The 15,856-nt window shown below is 36.7% G+C and overlaps 3 protein-coding genes across 7 annotated transcripts; all 3 read right to left on the bottom strand.

Moving 5' to 3' along the window:
• Positions 1 to 90: 90 nt before the first annotated feature.
• On the bottom strand, positions 91 to 4,149 carry LOC105164679 (protein NDL2). Of its 3 annotated transcripts, none has more exons than XM_020694418.2 (11): positions 3,955 to 4,149; positions 2,558 to 2,657; positions 2,033 to 2,130; positions 1,821 to 1,918; positions 1,584 to 1,644; positions 1,408 to 1,494; positions 1,204 to 1,281; positions 1,072 to 1,128; positions 920 to 975; positions 688 to 823; positions 91 to 602 (listed from the first exon to the last, which is right to left on the bottom strand). In XM_020694418.2, exons 1-11 carry the CDS (start codon positions 4,012 to 4,014, stop codon positions 381 to 383), a joined length of 1,053 nt encoding a protein of 350 aa, XP_020550077.1. In that variant the 5' UTR covers positions 4,015 to 4,149; the 3' UTR covers positions 91 to 380. The 3 variants fall into 3 exon arrangements, with proteins under 3 accessions (XP_020550077.1, XP_011081694.1, XP_020550078.1); XM_011083392.3 differs by having other exon boundaries at positions 1,821 to 1,909; positions 3,955 to 4,147; XM_020694419.2 differs by lacking the exon at positions 3,955 to 4,149 and adding an exon at positions 3,262 to 3,862.
• Positions 4,150 to 7,243: 3,094 nt separating this feature from the next.
• Positions 7,244 to 12,445, bottom strand: LOC105164680 (SNF2 domain protein). Of its 3 annotated transcripts, none has more exons than XM_088881812.1 (6): positions 11,395 to 12,445; positions 9,732 to 10,196; positions 8,739 to 8,791; positions 8,370 to 8,533; positions 8,135 to 8,286; positions 7,244 to 7,836 (listed from the first exon to the last, which is right to left on the bottom strand). In XM_088881812.1, exons 1-6 carry the CDS (start codon positions 12,152 to 12,154, stop codon positions 7,400 to 7,402), a joined length of 2,031 nt encoding a protein of 676 aa, XP_088737938.1. In that variant the 5' UTR covers positions 12,155 to 12,445; the 3' UTR covers positions 7,244 to 7,399. The 3 variants fall into 3 exon arrangements, with proteins under 3 accessions (XP_088737938.1, XP_088737939.1, XP_011081696.1); XM_088881813.1 differs by lacking the exon at positions 11,395 to 12,445 and adding an exon at positions 10,462 to 10,606 and having other exon boundaries at positions 9,732 to 10,201; XM_011083394.3 differs by lacking the exon at positions 9,732 to 10,196 and having other exon boundaries at positions 11,395 to 12,419.
• A 310-nt stretch (positions 12,446 to 12,755) lies between these two features.
• On the bottom strand, positions 12,756 to 15,385 carry LOC105164681 (NADH dehydrogenase [ubiquinone] iron-sulfur protein 7, mitochondrial). Its single transcript, XM_011083395.3, has 2 exons — positions 14,868 to 15,385; positions 12,756 to 13,322 (listed from the first exon to the last, which is right to left on the bottom strand). Exons 1-2 carry the CDS (start codon positions 15,281 to 15,283, stop codon positions 13,088 to 13,090), a joined length of 651 nt encoding a protein of 216 aa, XP_011081697.1. The 5' UTR covers positions 15,284 to 15,385; the 3' UTR covers positions 12,756 to 13,087.
• Between the last annotated feature and the right edge of the window lie 471 nt (positions 15,386 to 15,856).

Below are 15,856 nucleotides of genomic sequence, written 5' to 3'. Positions count from 1 at the left end.
GTGAAAGGCAATCTAATTATTAGCAAAAATATGAAATCGAAACAAAATATAAACCTAGAAAATGACAGCAATCGGACATGGAGGAACTAATTTGCTTTATAATGAAATACTTCGCCCGCCTTTTATTTTTATTCCTGCTTTATTCGTAAATAATTTAATTATCCAATGATGTACACAGATCTCACTCTCTAATTCTCAACTAACACTTCCAGATTACAAGTGGGAAAAAAAAAAAACGAAAAATGTTGACCCCTTCTTTCCTGTGTATCTTTCTCCTTTCTATTTCTCTGCCCTGTGCTAAACTATTGGTGTCTTTTTTTTTATCTTTATCTACAAGCCTGCTATAACATGCCCAGCCCCCCTAGACTTTCTTTCAACCCTCACACTTCTGCCTGGATTCTTGTCTTTATTGGTTTCAATTTCAAGCCCATGCTTTCCGGTGAGAAAAGCTCCGGTGAAATGCTAGTCGGACTCAAGGGGCTTCTTGGGCTGACACTGAGTTGAGATGGCCTGAAGAAGCCGTAGCCCATGAGGAAATATTCTAATGGTATCAGCATCGCATCTGGTTGTTCTTCGGTAACCATTGACCCGCATGCTTGAACCTGCATATGTCCAGATACACAGTTAAGAAGTGGGCCCAATATGCATTGTTTTCCTGTACAGCAGCATGCAAACGGTCTGACTTACCTCAACCAAGGCGCTGAACCTCCTATCTAGCTTTGAAGTCATATGGAGAGCTTCATAGTGGAAAGGCGAGTTTTCGCCAACAAATATCAAGGATCGACACTGCAATTTCCTCAAGCCATTGGTGATGTCTGGCCTCCTGCCGGCCACGAGATAATAAAGTTAAGTTCCTCAGACAACAAAGTTCGACCCCTATGGTTTATCTTTAGTAATGGCATAGAGTGAAAGAAAATACCCATTAATGGCTTCAAGAAACCGCAGCACGTTAGGGCTCTGCCTCTCACCCAGCAACTGCAATCATTTAAAAATCATGGCAAACTTAGAGAAAAGGTAGAAATGGAATCCTGCTGGTTTGTAAAAGAGGATTGCAAGAAGCTAGGCACTAACTCTTCGGCACGACTGGACAATATCTGATTCTGGTACATCAACACTGCCACGAACATCCTGTTGAACCATTAAGAATCTAATTGCCCATCAAGTCTACAAATAGTTGTAAAATGAGATGGATTTCAAAGATACCTTGCTGAAGTAGCGCATGAGCAATAACTCCTTCACTATGCCACACATACCACAAATGTAAAGTAAATTTGACATCACCTGCAAATATTTAAGAGGGGGGCAAAAAAGGCAATCTCTTTCACATTTTCATAAGTCAATATCAAATGTGTTGGGTGGTTAGAATGTGTGGAAACAATGAGGTGAAGAGGTTTTTAAGTAACAAACCTTGTTACATAACCACTCTGTCCAAGAAGGAGCTTTGCATAGAGGGGAAACAAGAATCAGACCAATAACTCGATGTGAGTACTTTATCTGCAATAAAGCAATAGTAACTATGTTTGTGAAAACTGATAAACAAGAATGTTGATAGAAGATATAAACAAAGCAGGAGAATGACTAACAGCAAAGAGGGTAAGAATATAAGCTCCAGCTGTAACGCCCAGGCACATCACTGCACCAAGCCTGGAGACAGAAAGAGACTTAGCTTGACTTCTATAGATATAAGAACATTAATAGACTCACAATGTGGCTGAGAATATACATGCATAGATTTGGGTAAGGAAACAAATGCACACAGCATGCAGGAATAACATCAGCACAAAAGAGAGGCAGTCGAATATTACTAACACTAGAATTACCCAAAATAGTCGAGGATTTCAGCAATCTGATCAGCTAAGTCATCAACAGATAATGAGGGTTCATCAGGGCCAGCTACGGCAGCTCCTAACTGCAATAGCTCTTGACAGAAGTACCAGATAAGAAGAGCCGCAGTTGATAGTATGTGGTTAACAAGTCTATACCAAACTTCATGAATAACTAATGTTGGTAATTAAGCAATCAAGGAACCAACCTCATGGCCCGGCGGACTGATGTGATAGATACAAAAGTTGTGGAGAAGAAGAGAAAATGCTTCTGGACAAAAGAACAATCCTTGGAAACAGGACATATCTGTTTGGTGGCATGCAGACAAGGAGTTAGATTCCAACAACACTTTGTAGAAGTAACATGCACGTAAGTATTCAGTATCCACTAAAATGAGGTAATACTTCAACCAGTTGCCTACATACTGCTTCAAGGAAGACAAATACATTTTAACAGAATAATTCCAAGACTAGTATGAGCCTCGAGCATCCTGCACCATCTAAGGTAGACTAGATAATTATTTCTGATGAAGATATGTTCAATTCAAAATTTAAAACAAAAAGGGAGCTTTTAAATGGGGTTAGTGAAAAGATGATATAATAAAATTTTGGTGAAGTTGGGATAAGTTGCAAAAAGGCATCAGCAGACTAACAAGTGTCCATGAAATCCTCACAGGTATAAATCAGAAGGGGTTTGGTTAAAATTGACGATATACTTGGTGTAGTTCCCTTACAGTTTAAAGCCAAATCAGGATAAGTAATCAGAGCTGGTTTGTCCTGATCACCGAAAACAGCAACAGAGACAGAACCGCGGCCAGTTTTTACTATATGTTCCTGTAAACCAGTACAAAAAGTCAGTTTGTATAATTGTCAAATAAGTAACAAAAATATGCCAATAAGAGCCAGATATTCCACCAGCTAACTGAACCTAACAAATTCTGATGCGACATGACAAGGAACAACTTTCATGAATATTTACAAAGAGTATAATTCGCCAATTCCAGAGAGGATTGGTCCTTTCTGAAGAATTCCAGCTAGCATATTGGCAACTTTCCTTATTGGATTTTAGGTCAATGTTTTTTGTCTTTGTTACATCCACAAAGAATCTATTCATGTATCAATAAGCAAAAAAAGATACTAACCAAAGTACCTCTCGTCATGCTAGCTTAAAGAATTTTTATCTACCATAAACAAATCAATAACCCTTCAAGTTGATTTCCTAATCAAGCCTAATTTCTCGATACCATGGTGGATATGAAATTGACAGAAGGATTTCCATGTTCAACTTGTTAATTACGGAGTAAAATCTGAAGTACAAGATATAAACTAACATCCATACTTGAACTGCAAGTAGAACTTGATTCAATAAAAGAAATTTCTACCAATTTTCACATGCCAGTTCATGTTTTCCAGTCTATACAGATCAATCACAACCCACCTTTAGAAACTAGTGACAAAACATTTGACCACAGCCATGTAAAATTTACATAGAGAAGAAAAATTAAGGAAGAGCATCAAAAATGGGTTGCATAGCATATAACTATCAATAGTCACGTTTAACACTTGAGCCAAATATGATCACAACTCAGTCATATATAAATGATAAATGTTGGGGGAAAGAAAATAAAGAAATTAGAGAAGCTCCTTCTTTCTCGAAAGCAGAGAAAAAGTTACAAAAATAAAATAAAATGATACTACCGGTGAATAATATACAAAAGAATGAACTTGATTTCCCAAACTAGCAACAGTGCTGAATGAAGTTTATTTCCCAAAATGTGATCGTAACTGAATCCACATATAAGTGCAAATGCAATGGAAAAATTCCCAAAACAAGCTCCTTTCCCACCTCAAGGACAGAAAAATGAAAATAGAAGCATTACTAAATAAATTTGTTCAGAAAAATTAAAAGTTATATATTTCCGTATCAAGAGAAATCCTCCAAAAGTCTGAGACCACGCAACATTGCTCAAAATGTAGCTGCGGAAATCTACTTCCACTAGATATAAACATACAATTCACACAAGTACGCATATCTTTTTCACAAACACAGACCCAGAACAAAATATATGCATACAAGTTGAGCTATGTAAATGCGTATGTATGCAGAAAGTTAGTGTAGTTTGACTTTAACCTTTCCGGCGAGAGGAACGGACTCCATATCGACAGAGACGGAATCACTGGAGTCCGCCATTACGCTTTTCTCTTACTATAATTCTCTCTCTCTAATTATTTTTTTACTCTCTCAAATTCAAGACGCGTTTGATTTGGCATACACAGCTTATATACCAATCTCTCTCTCTCTCTCTCTCTCTCTCTCTCTCTGAATGTGTATATATATATATATGTTGAATGAATGTATGTATAATGGCGAGTTGAGTTGAGTCCAACGTTCACTGAGTCACCGACGGTTGTGGGTGCGGGTTTGGGTTTGGGTTTTGTAGATAAAAATGGGAGTGGGTCCGAACCCGACGACATAATTCGATTTTAACCAGAGGTAGAGGCCGACACAATTCAGTTGCTGAAATGACCCAAATGTCCTTGTCACTCCTCACTCCTCACTCCAATTCATTTCCCTTTTTCCTTTTTTTTTTTTTTTCTTTTTTTCCATTACCCAAACAAATTTGATTCCACAAAAAAAAACCATCTTTCTGTTTCCATATGATACTATTTAATATTTTCCTTAAATTAGAATTATAATTTATCTTAAAAAAAATCTCTCCTACTAAGTACTGAGACGTTTTATTATATTTTATGTGTAGGTGGGGATCCACTAATATTAATTAAGGACATGCATGCAATTGCACATTTTTATGAGTATTTATTGGTAGGTAGCGGTCCCTATTTTTAATATCACATCCCATTTATTACTTTTTATTAATTCTTTTTATGATACTCACATAATATTATTTGATTAGCCAATTCTTTTTTTTTTAAATAAAAAAATAGAATACGCACAATTATACACTTTTTTTTCATTCCTCCTCTCAAATCGAGTGTCCCTTTCTTTTTTCGTTAATAGAAATAGTAATTACATGATTAAAGTAATATTTTAATATATAAACTGGATACTTGAACAGTATATCTATTCAATCAATATAATTAATTACTATATAATAAATTCACATAAAATAAAACAGACACCCACACATCTAATAGGACTCGAATCTCACTATTTGAACATCATTTATTTGAAGAAAATGAAAATAGAAATTAAAGTTTGGTAAATGTTGATGTGTATTTTAGAATCTTTGACTAGAATTTAGTTGCTAAGGTACATCATATGTTCCAATGTCCTCTCAATCACCTGCCCAACCTAATATCTTCATTTTTACTATTACTACCTTCTAAATATTTAAAGCGTATTAATATTACACATATATATGTGTGTGTGTGAGTACTCCGACATATATATAGTAATTTATTTATACCAGCAAATCTCTTAAATGCAAGAAGACTGTAATAAATTCACCTCATTTGTGCCGACCTTTACATTAAAAAGAAAATTACATAAAATAGATAAATATATATATTTATATGGATCAAATATTATTCCTTTGATCGTTGAAAATATAATTCTATTTTATTCCTTATATTTAATACATTCTCTTGTATTTTTTTTATTATACCCAAAATTATATCCTATTTAGATATTCAAAGGACTCTGCATTTTATATTTTATTTATATCATATATTTACTAAAAGAATATTTCATATTTAATGATAGTAATCTGGAGAGTGGATTATATTATTTGTAGTTGCACGAATTGGGTTGACTTATAACTATTTTATTAATTCACTAAAAAAATATAGAAATTATATTGTGATCTGTAAGCACATTTATTGATTTGAGTTTACAGGTAATTAATAATTGGTTTTCCATTTTCCATGGAAGATTGAGACTTAGATCTAATTCCAATATTTTAAATTATAGTTAGATGTATTCCAATGTTAGTGGCATAGGCTCCCACATTTTTAGCTGTTTTATCTTAAAATGAAAGCAAAAACTTTCTCATACCAGAACAAATTTCACATGGATCATCAAATTTCAATTATTTAACCCTCTTAAAATACCTACCTTTTAAATTACCAATAGATTTTTTAATATGGCCTCCAAATTCCAATGCACTACCAAAAAGTAATATAAACATAAAATGGTTTTGAAGAGCTCTGCTATGCTGAAAACGCCATCCTACCCGCCACCACACTTTCTGGTTGGTCGCAATAATTTTTAGATAAAAGTTTCCTTTTTATTATTTTATAATAATATATAAAAACTTCTCTCGGAGTGCCGACAAATTTGGTGAGCTACAAATTGGGTTTTTAGCTAATACCAATATTACATGTTATGTGTTTTTTCTTTTATTATTATTAATTATCATTAAGAATGCAAGAAACTTATTAGATGTCGTGTTAAGGATATAATGATCCCAAAATCATATCGCTAAGCGAGCAATTAAATGCGAATAAATTTTTAATTAATAAATGTACTTAATTTTAATATTTCAAGAAAATATTATTGTTGTTGGATGATCTTCAATTTATGTGAAGGGGAATTGTTATTTGTTTTGATTTTGGTGGTTGTTTTCTTGTCACCTATTTCCTTTTTCTTATGATGATGATATGTCACATCATGTGCATTAAAAATGTGATGATAATGAATATAAAGGTAGTTTTGGGTGTGAGTGTCGGTGGGGATGTTATTTTTGTATTTTCTTTTAAATTTTTTTTTTATAATTAAAATTATCATCTACTCCATATTCTTTTTTATCCTCAACCTTTCAACTTTATATAAATAATAATAAAAATGAAGACTTGAGTAATTACATCACTCGATATATTTAAATACATAATGCTGATTTAATCTTAAATTAAAGAAATAAACATATGGTATTTAAATAAACGTACACTTATGCAACAACACAGTGAGTAGAAATTGTTCACTTACCATCTAATTCAACTAAACAATCTACAAAGATATTCTTAATTTAATTAATTATCCAAATAATTATATTTAATTAATAATTATTATTAAAGTAAAACGACACCTACTATTAAATATAATAACATCTCACGCATAATTGTAATTTGAACCCATACCTTAAAATCACAGAGCCGGACTAGGTGGAAGGAGTAGACGTAGATACAGCGGTTGGTGTGATTTCACGATCCAAGGCCAGATTGAGATAGCTTGCTCTCTTCCTCACGCCAAATTTATTGCCATCACGCACACACACAACCATACCCTGTGCACTCGTGGCGCCCGATCCCTCCTCTCTTTTCTATATACGTATGTAATACAGATTCTGTGTAATCATTCCAATCATACCATTCACCTAATAACCACTTCAAGGTAGCACTTAAACATAATTAGTAATTACCATAACATGAATCAGTTGTGTATGAAGAAAGCAATAGCCAAATGCCATAACATTATATACTTTTTACTACAGAAAAGTTTGTTACATATTTGATTCTACATTTTTCCTTGTCATTTCAGTGACGAAGTTTGCACATCATGAATTCAAAGTTCCAGCAACAAGGCAACATATTCAGGTATACATATATATAGATAGTACTCAACCTATGAGTTCCATGTCATCATCGCCGGTGATGTTTTTCACCTCGCTCACACAGTGCAATCCATTGTCACTAGAGATGGATTGAAACTTTTCCCCAAGAGAACCTCCAAAAATATCACGCTTCACCTGCTTGATACGTGATTCGTGTAGACCACTCAGAGCCTCTTTGCGTTTCCTACTTGCATCAATTTTTTTATTCATCAAGCAGAAAGCATCCGGAAATCCATTGATTGACGGATCACCCATTTCTTGGTCTGTGTTTGCATCATTTTTGTTGTACAAAAAGATATCCTGATTTAGATTCTCTCCCAAGAGCTTAAGTTCCGGTGGCTCACTATCCGCTCTTGACAAGCATTTCTCTGCTTTTGCACGTAGCTGTGACATGCTATGGTCAAATACTCTAATCCCTTGTTCTTCAAGGACCAAAAGCCACTCTGAATATCAGAACTTGCAGTTAGACATCTGAGGTAACAAACGTCCTGCCAATAACAGGATCAAAATATTGCAGGAGCTGCCATGACTTGGTAGATCAAGCTGGGAGCTCATATAACCACACAATACTACTCCAACTTTATTTGTGATAGTTTTTAAAGAAATAGTTTGCATCAGAGAATATTTTGACTATTCCCTAAAATGGGACTCAGGCTCAAATATCAAACTTCTCCTCCATGTACCCATCCAATAAATGTTAACCTCAAGTAAGAAAGGAGTACAAATGAAATAACAACTCACTGATAAGAGCTTTAGGAGTACAAATGTCCGGCCTAGTGTTTTGTTCCACAGCTCCAGCTTGAGTACTTGCCCAATGAATCAACTCAGAAACCAATTGAGATTCACAGAAAGCATCAAGATACGAACTGGCCCTGGCTTGATCATTTGTAGCCCTGTAGTCAACAAACCTCATATATTCAACTGGAGAGATTCTGTATATTATTTCTAAGTATCGGGCTTTATTATTTTCTCGTACCTAGCAAACTGAATGGCACGGTCAGCAACTAACACCCATACAAGAGCTAGCTGTTTTGAGTGACTGTCAGATGACTGGTTCCATCTCCCAGAATAAAATGAATAGTCAACCAACATAACAGCATCATTCAACACTTTACGTAGAAGAAAGGCATCCTCAGAACTCTGCAGCAATTATGGAATCAGCTTCACCAAGCATATGCAATTTCATGTATTCTTTTATTGCCCAAATTAAAGTCATGCATAAATCTCTGGAGTTCCTCAAAAGGAACTAGCTACAACCTCTTGAATGATTTTGAATGTAGAGTTGAGTACAAATTTCTAACCCCCAGTAAAATGATCATTTCAATAAAATACGAGATGGACATACCAGTGAGGCTGCAACAGGCAAGCTGGGCTCCAATAGCAATTTGAGGAGCATATCTAGTGAGAAGCACCATTCAATCAGATTGCAATGTAAATAATTCGTTCAAAGAAACGGACTTCAATTTGAGATGGCAGCTCTATTGGTTGCATTTAAATGGAAAGAACAAGATTCAGAAATAAGGAAAGAAGGGGGGGGGGGGGGGAGCACAAATACACAATTCAACATCCTTATCAATACATTTATGTTGTGATCTTCAAATAATCATCAAAAAATTTAGCAAATAAATCATTTAAAGGATCTTACACCAGGGTTTGACAAGAAGAACAAGAACTGGAGGAATAAAAGGCCAAACACTTAACTTTTCTGGTTTACAAGTCCATAATATGAGTTACAGAGCACATGCTACTGGATAAATGATCTCCAAGTAAAGAGTTGTATCATGCCTAAATATCAACTCCAGAGCACATAAAATTTGCTTGTTTCTTTACACTATTACTGGCCATCCATTAACGGATTTGGGTATCTGTGGATTCTGTGCAAACATTTTGTTTCAGGCAGAAGCAGAGAGAGTAATCAGTTTTATGGAGCAGACTATTGCATCCATGAACTTGTCTTGTGAAGATTGAGAAATTGTACACAAAAGCATACCCAGTTTCCAGATCCTACCTAATGGAAACTTAGCCCAATGTATGACTTCCAATAGAAACTTTTTATTTTCAGAAGTTGTGTCTAGAAAGTGTCAAGTTTTTGAGCAAGTGCTTCCATATAATCACATGGACAACGACGTGTTTCCAATCAATTCATCATGGACACTACATGAAATGACCATAGCATATTTGAAGCAAACACGGAAAAAGGTATTTCGGGATAACACAACAGATTGATTGGAAAAACACCACAAAATAGGAAGAGCAAGGGTGTATCATCCAAACCACCTAAAATAAGAGGAACTTAAGCTTTCCGTCAACAAGATTGATTAAGCAGAAACAATCTCACCTAGAAAGTAGAAATTTTGAAAACCTTTTATAGTTTGAATAGCCAACTTTAGCACATCTCCCTGCAAGTCTTCTTCGTTAATTCCCAGGCAGATTTTCAGATACAACCTCAAGAAAAAAGTCTCGTTCATAACAATACCAGCAAGGTACCCCAAATGAACAGTGACTTCCTGTTGAAACTCATTTGTCAGAACGGGAAAGAAAGATGTCAAAACATCAGCGCCATGGCTCACCCTGATCTGATCTACCGTCCAGACCCTCACTAAACCCAAGATATACACCCCTAAATTATCCAACCCCTGTTCTCCTCCCTCCAAATATTGAGAACAACAAATGCTAATGTAACTTACAATTCCTTCCACTACAATCCTTATCTCTTCCCTCAAGCCTGGATCTCTGGCTGAAAAATTAATGTCTAGATGATACAGAAGATAGAGGACCGGAGCAATGACAGCTATCTTCTTTACTATACTGCAGAAACATGAGCATGAATTTAGCAATTGCAATAAGTCCTTAGCGACCAAAAGTTTCATTGGAGGCAGTAAAATGCTTGATTTTGAGCCATGATATGTAACCGCGGCATAGAACCAAATAATTTCAACAGGCGGATCTTTCAAGTCCCGAATCAATCTATAAAATATGGAAAGCAAATTGGAAAAACTCGAAACATTTTTGGGGTACTCCTTTAAGAAGTAACTGATTGAATCTTTGAGCAAGTCGTCATAACTCACAGGTGAATTCCGGCCATTGAACAAATCCATTGCTGGGGCATCCATGTTAATTGGATGCCAACTAGACTTGGGCTAATCGACTGAGTATAGCTCAATTTGGTTTTGTAGTAATGTTGGGAAGATCAGCATGTAGGTTATGTCTCCAAATATGGTGGAAAACTAACCTTCATCATCAAGCAAGCAAAAACCATGGAGTTTTAAGGACGGACGCATAAATTGACCTAATCACTGAAAGCAACAAAATTTTAAGACATCTGAAATCTATTATAGATTACTTTAGGATTTCACCATTAAATGCAGCAGTCTAGAAAACAAAAAAGCATGAACTCAAATATCGACAGTTATAAAACACTGATATATGGACATTTCCAAATGTGAAAGTGGAACAATTTAAGCAAATTACATATTACAAAAATAATAGTGTGTAAAGTGTTTCGCACCACAGTCTTCTAATATTCTCTAAGTATAGATCGCAAGGAAATGTTTGGAACTGATTAGCCAAGTAACAAGGCTCTTCTTATTTTGTGTTTGAAACCATAGGGCATAAAAATTAGGAACCCAGTGCTTCTTAATTTAACCATACGTGTTAGGAACCACAGGACTGCTTGCTACTAGTACTGCATGCACATAAATATTAGGCTCTGCAAAGTAGAGCTCCATTTAATGGGAAAGCTATTGAATAAATCAAGGTATAGAATTCCTCTTAAGACGATTAATTCCAAGAGAACTGGAACAATTTGGAAAATGGTGTTGCCAAGAGAAAGGAAAAATGACTTAGCCTGAAAGGTTAAAATAAGAGCAGAAAAGAAACAGGAGCTACCCAATATCATATTAAAACGGTGCACCTTGAAATGCTTGAAACAAACAAGGATTATTGCTGTAGAACCAATTGATTACAAGAAATGATGGATGATAGGTAACAAGATTCCTCACCTAAGAAGTGACAATTCCTGAATCCCTTGATAATCTGAACCATCTGATCTTGCATGTCTTTCAGAAGGTCCTCTGTACACATCCCTGAACCAAAACTCACATACAGCCTCAGGAAGAACACTTCACACAGAACAATCCCAACCAATTCCTGCAACCGGAACCTAGCATTCATCCCTTTCCAAGTTCCATCAGTCATAAGTGGGAAAAAGACCCTCAAATTTTGCCCAAAATTACACTGCCCCCCACCCCGATCAGCTGTCCAAACCCGAACCAAATCCTCAAAGCAAACCACCACGCTATCAGATTCGACATCTCTATCTCCATAATCATAAACCCCAGCTGACATAATAACATAACTAACCATATCCTCCACCAACTTGTCAACCTCCTTTCTCACACATAAACCTTTCTTCCTATTTTCACTGATAATATTGTACAGCTCGTATACAACAGGAGCGAGCAGCGCGATCTTCTTCGATGCACTACTCAGATTAGAACAGGATACCAGTAAATTCATCAAATCCTTGGCTATGAGTGGTCCGGTGGGAGGGCTGTTTTGTGGGCTCAATTTCGCAGCATGGAACGTGACAGCAGAGTAAAACCAAGTTATCTCGAGAGGTGGATCGAGCATTGTCTGGATTAAACGGAAAAAAATGGACTCAAAAGACGAGAAGTCGGAGCTGCCGCAGTGATATGATGTTAAAAAGTGCTTAATTGATTCTTTCAACATGCATTCCTGATTTTGAATTTGAGGGTTCATGATGGTGAAATGCAAGGGGGCTAGGTAAACTACGTTGAACTTCAGGGAATTTTGGAGTGGGAACTACGGAATTGGGGGACTAGGGTTTAAAGGTGCAGTTTAACAACCCTAATGCAGAGGGAGGGAAAGTGATGGTGCTTTTGTAACGGATCAATATTTTGAATTTGGTCATTCGGAGTAAAATGTTGGTCCATTTTGATTTAATTTAAGAAAAAAATACTATGGGACTTCTTCCTGTTTCGTCGGAGGGAAAAACGGGAGAAGGAAACAAATACATTATATATTCGTCAAAAAGAAGAAATAGTAAGAAAAACAAACCAAGATAGAAATCCCTTGACAACGTTACGAATTTCCAGATTTTGAATTGAAAAAGATCATTCTGGAAGTACTTCCAAGTTCTACATACATAATCAATGAACTGATGTTTGCCGAAAGTGCATTGCCTTCTCAAATTGAAATATGCTACGAAAATTAAAGTGTCACCTAAAGAACTGCAATATGTGTGATAATTTGAGAAGGTAACACCCACTTTGAATGGACTGATTTAACAAAATTTTAATAATAACTCTACTTTGTTCACACGGAATTGCACTTATTGTACTAGTAGAACAATAATACAGTATCATCTTCCCATTAAAAGATAATTAAAATCCATAAGTGGAAGTTTCACCACCATCACAGTAATGAATATTCTTCAATAAACCACTGATATGGCAACAGCGCCACCAGGAATTCTTATTGACATACAGGCAATAAACAGGCCTCGAAGAGTTCACGCTGGTTACGAACAGGAAACCAAAAACTTCAACAAGTTATGATCTGAATATATCTCTCCCTTCTTCAACATTTAGTAATGGACAAGCTACAACCAGTTTGATTTATTTTCCACAAACATGCAGCCAAAGCAGAGTCCAAGCAAAGCAGCAATTGCCTTCACTTGGTCCACCAATGAAGGAAATCCTTGCGCCTGTTGATTTTCTTCTGCAGTTGGAGAAGTCCATAGAGAAGGGCCTCGGCAGTGGGCGGGCAACCAGGAACATAGATGTCGACTGGGACAATCCTGTCGCAGCCTCTGACAACAGAGTATGAGTAGTGGTAGTAACCACCACCATTTGCACAGCTTCCCATAGATATAACCCACCTAGGCTCAGGCATTTGATCGTACACTCTGCAAAAAAGCATTTGGCACAAGCAATCCATTAACTTTTACACTTCAAATGCATACCACGTTCTCATAATATTTCTCAAATTATAGGAACAGGGTGCAAGCCACATATCAAGGCGAGCCAAATTGCACATTTCCTTAGCACTGAAGACAATAAAGTGTTATGACATGCAAAATGACACATTTCTCATATAGAGACGAACTTAATATGAGTTTATAGAAGGCATGAAGCATCCTATTTTGATCCTTCTCCTAGAAGAATCTTGATCTCCTCCCAACCAATTATAGATCCCCAAAAAATGGTGATTAGAATAAGCCTACTACTGGAATAGAGCTGTTGCTCGCAACAATAGCATTTCTTTGAAGTTGAATCACGCTAGATTTGATTTCGGCAGGTCGGAAATAAGCTTGCAGCCCTTCTGGATACAGAAGAAGCTTATAAAATAGACAACACGCTTACAGCCTAGAGATTTGCATTTAGTTTATGATGAATGGCTGCATCAGACAGAGGTTGAGACCGAAACAGCTCAAGAAATTGTCATGAATTACACAAAAGAAGAACTTCTGGCATAAGGAGAAGTGATCTCATTTGGCCACCTCCAATACTAGATAGAAGCTGATCAGAAGGCGAGATAAATATCACATAAGCTCAGAAAGAAAAGTAGACAGCAAGTACCAACTTGTTCCGAATCCCACATGCAAATCAAATTTAACCAAATTTTGAAGGTCTGAAGCTTGAAATCATCATACCCGCTATAGGATAAAAATATGTCTTTCAAGATGTAATAGCCATGTGAGATGGCATTGCCATGTGAAACATGGTCTGTATAATGGCCTAGAACATCTAACAATCAAATATGTTAACAGACTTTTACAGCCAGTCAGGCCACTAGTTAATATAAAGCAAATGGCCCAAGAAAACCAAGCCCAGCATTGTGCATCATTAATAATCACTTAAACCAATAAGAACAAACCCCAAAACCAACCAGAAACTATCCTCTTCTATATTCAGCTTTTCACCGCTGTTCACATCAGGTAACTGCAAGGAGCCTATTGTCCAATTCATATCCTTCCTTTCTTCCACTTTGACCAATCACCCTGCAATCTTAATCATCTCTCACCAGCTCATCCAGTCTCCCTGTTTCTGCCACATCTGTCTTCTGCCAATGAGCACAAGCCTCAACCAAGTACTTCAACCATGGAGAAAAGTTAATCACAATGCGGCCAAAGACAACACGGTGGACCGTTGGAGGCAGCAGATCACATGACTTAGGTTTTTGTCCATCTTTTGTGCTCCGGAGTCCAGAATGGCTAGTTTTGTTTGAGAAGTCTATGGACTTTAACTACTTCAATACATCATGCGGGTCGAGAAGAGATGCGACCAGGAAAAATGAAAGCCAAACGAGCATAATGCGGGTAAAAGTAATAGCGGAATTTAGTAATCTCACATCCTATGTGAACAAATTACACATCTAAGCATATGCACATATAAATAAACAAAAGTACAAGCTTAAAGGGGGAAATTCACGCAAAAATAAGAGGCCTTACTTGCGGAGAGCAGGAGCCATCTTATTGGTGAGAGTTCCAGCAACAATCATGCAATCCGACTGCCTGGGGCTGGGTCTGAAAATGATTCCAAACCGATCCAAATCGTAGCGCGCGGCCCCGGTGTGCATCATCTCGACAGCGCAGCAGGCCAGCCCAAAGGTCATGGGCCAGATGGAGCCTCGGCGAGCCCAGTTCATTAGGTCATCGACCTTCGAGATCACATACTCCGCCGCCTTAGATATCCCGGCGGGCGACGAGGTCGAAGGAGGAGGGGCAGAAGAGTAGGGCGTCGGGGCGGAGGAAGAGGAAGCGGCGAGAGAAGGGAGGGTGGTGTGAATAGAGGCGAGGGCGGAGCGGTGGTGATACGGCGTCGTCTGGGAGAGTACGCGTCCGGCGTTTCTGGCTAGCTGAGCCATTTTCCCTCTGTTCTATTTTTCTGGATCGCAAGAAGGCGGTGTTTATGCTGAAATGGGCGAGATGGGGAGAAATGGGGCGAGGTGGGTTAATTTCGTCCATTTCCTTCGAGGCCCTTGTTAAATACGCTCCTTAAGTCGGTTCCGATTGATTGCGACTCTGTTCCACACCCAAATCCGCTTTCACGCTTTCAGAATATTTATCAGTCCTGCCACTGGTCTGATGTAACATTTTATTTGCCTATATAAATGGATGATAGCTCATCAATTTTATAGTATTTCAAAACTATTCTTCTATTATCATCACATTAATGTTACTTATTATATTTATTGATTTTGTTTAATTAGACAAAATACATTACATTATTCCTAGTAAAAATATTTAAATAGAAGAATGTAACATAGGTTGTTTTTTGAGGTGTTTGGGATACTAATTCCTACTTTTGAAAAGACAAAAAAAAATTCATTTTTAAACTAAAAATTTGGGGAAATTTCATTATAAAATAATATTAATTGATTAAATATTTTGGTCCTCGTGTCTTAAAAATATATTATTTTTGCTTAATATTTGTACTT

The sequence above is a fragment of the Sesamum indicum genome, linkage group LG6 (genome assembly GCF_026168435.1).
Source record: "Sesamum indicum cultivar Baizhima isolate 11 linkage group LG6, ASM2616843v1, whole genome shotgun sequence".
In the NCBI taxonomy this organism is placed as follows: Eukaryota; Viridiplantae; Streptophyta; class Magnoliopsida; order Lamiales; family Pedaliaceae; genus Sesamum; species Sesamum indicum.
This window is presented reverse-complemented; position numbering and strand designations above follow the sequence as displayed.

Excerpts from the sequence above, each read along its gene's own strand:
- LOC105164681 (XM_011083395.3), bottom strand. The coding sequence starts at position 15,283 with ATGGCTCAGCTAGCCAGAAACGCCGGACGCGTACTCTCCCAGACGACG. Across the intron at positions 13,323-14,867 it reads ATGGCTCCTGCTCTCCGCAA|AGTGTACGATCAAATGCCTG; the intron begins GTAAGGCCTCTT and ends GCTTTTTTGCAG.
- LOC105164680 (XM_088881812.1), bottom strand. The coding sequence starts at position 12,154 with ATGAACCCTCAAATTCAAAATCAGGAATGCATGTTGAAAGAATCAATT. Across the intron at positions 8,792-9,731 it reads TCAAAATTTCTACTTTCTAG|ATATGCTCCTCAAATTGCTA; the intron begins GTGAGATTGTTT and ends GCTTCTCACTAG. Across the intron at positions 8,534-8,738 it reads TGCCTGTTGCAGCCTCACTG|AGTTCTGAGGATGCCTTTCT; the intron begins GTATGTCCATCT and ends TAATTGCTGCAG.
- LOC105164679 (XM_020694418.2), bottom strand. The coding sequence starts at position 4,014 with ATGGCGGACTCCAGTGATTCCGTCTCTGTCGATATGGAGTCCGTTCCT. Across the intron at positions 1,129-1,203 it reads TCATGCGCTACTTCAGCAAG|GATGTTCGTGGCAGTGTTGA; the intron begins GTATCTTTGAAA and ends ATGGTTCAACAG. Across the intron at positions 603-687 it reads GGTTCAGCGCCTTGGTTGAG|GTTCAAGCATGCGGGTCAAT; the intron begins GTAAGTCAGACC and ends GGACATATGCAG.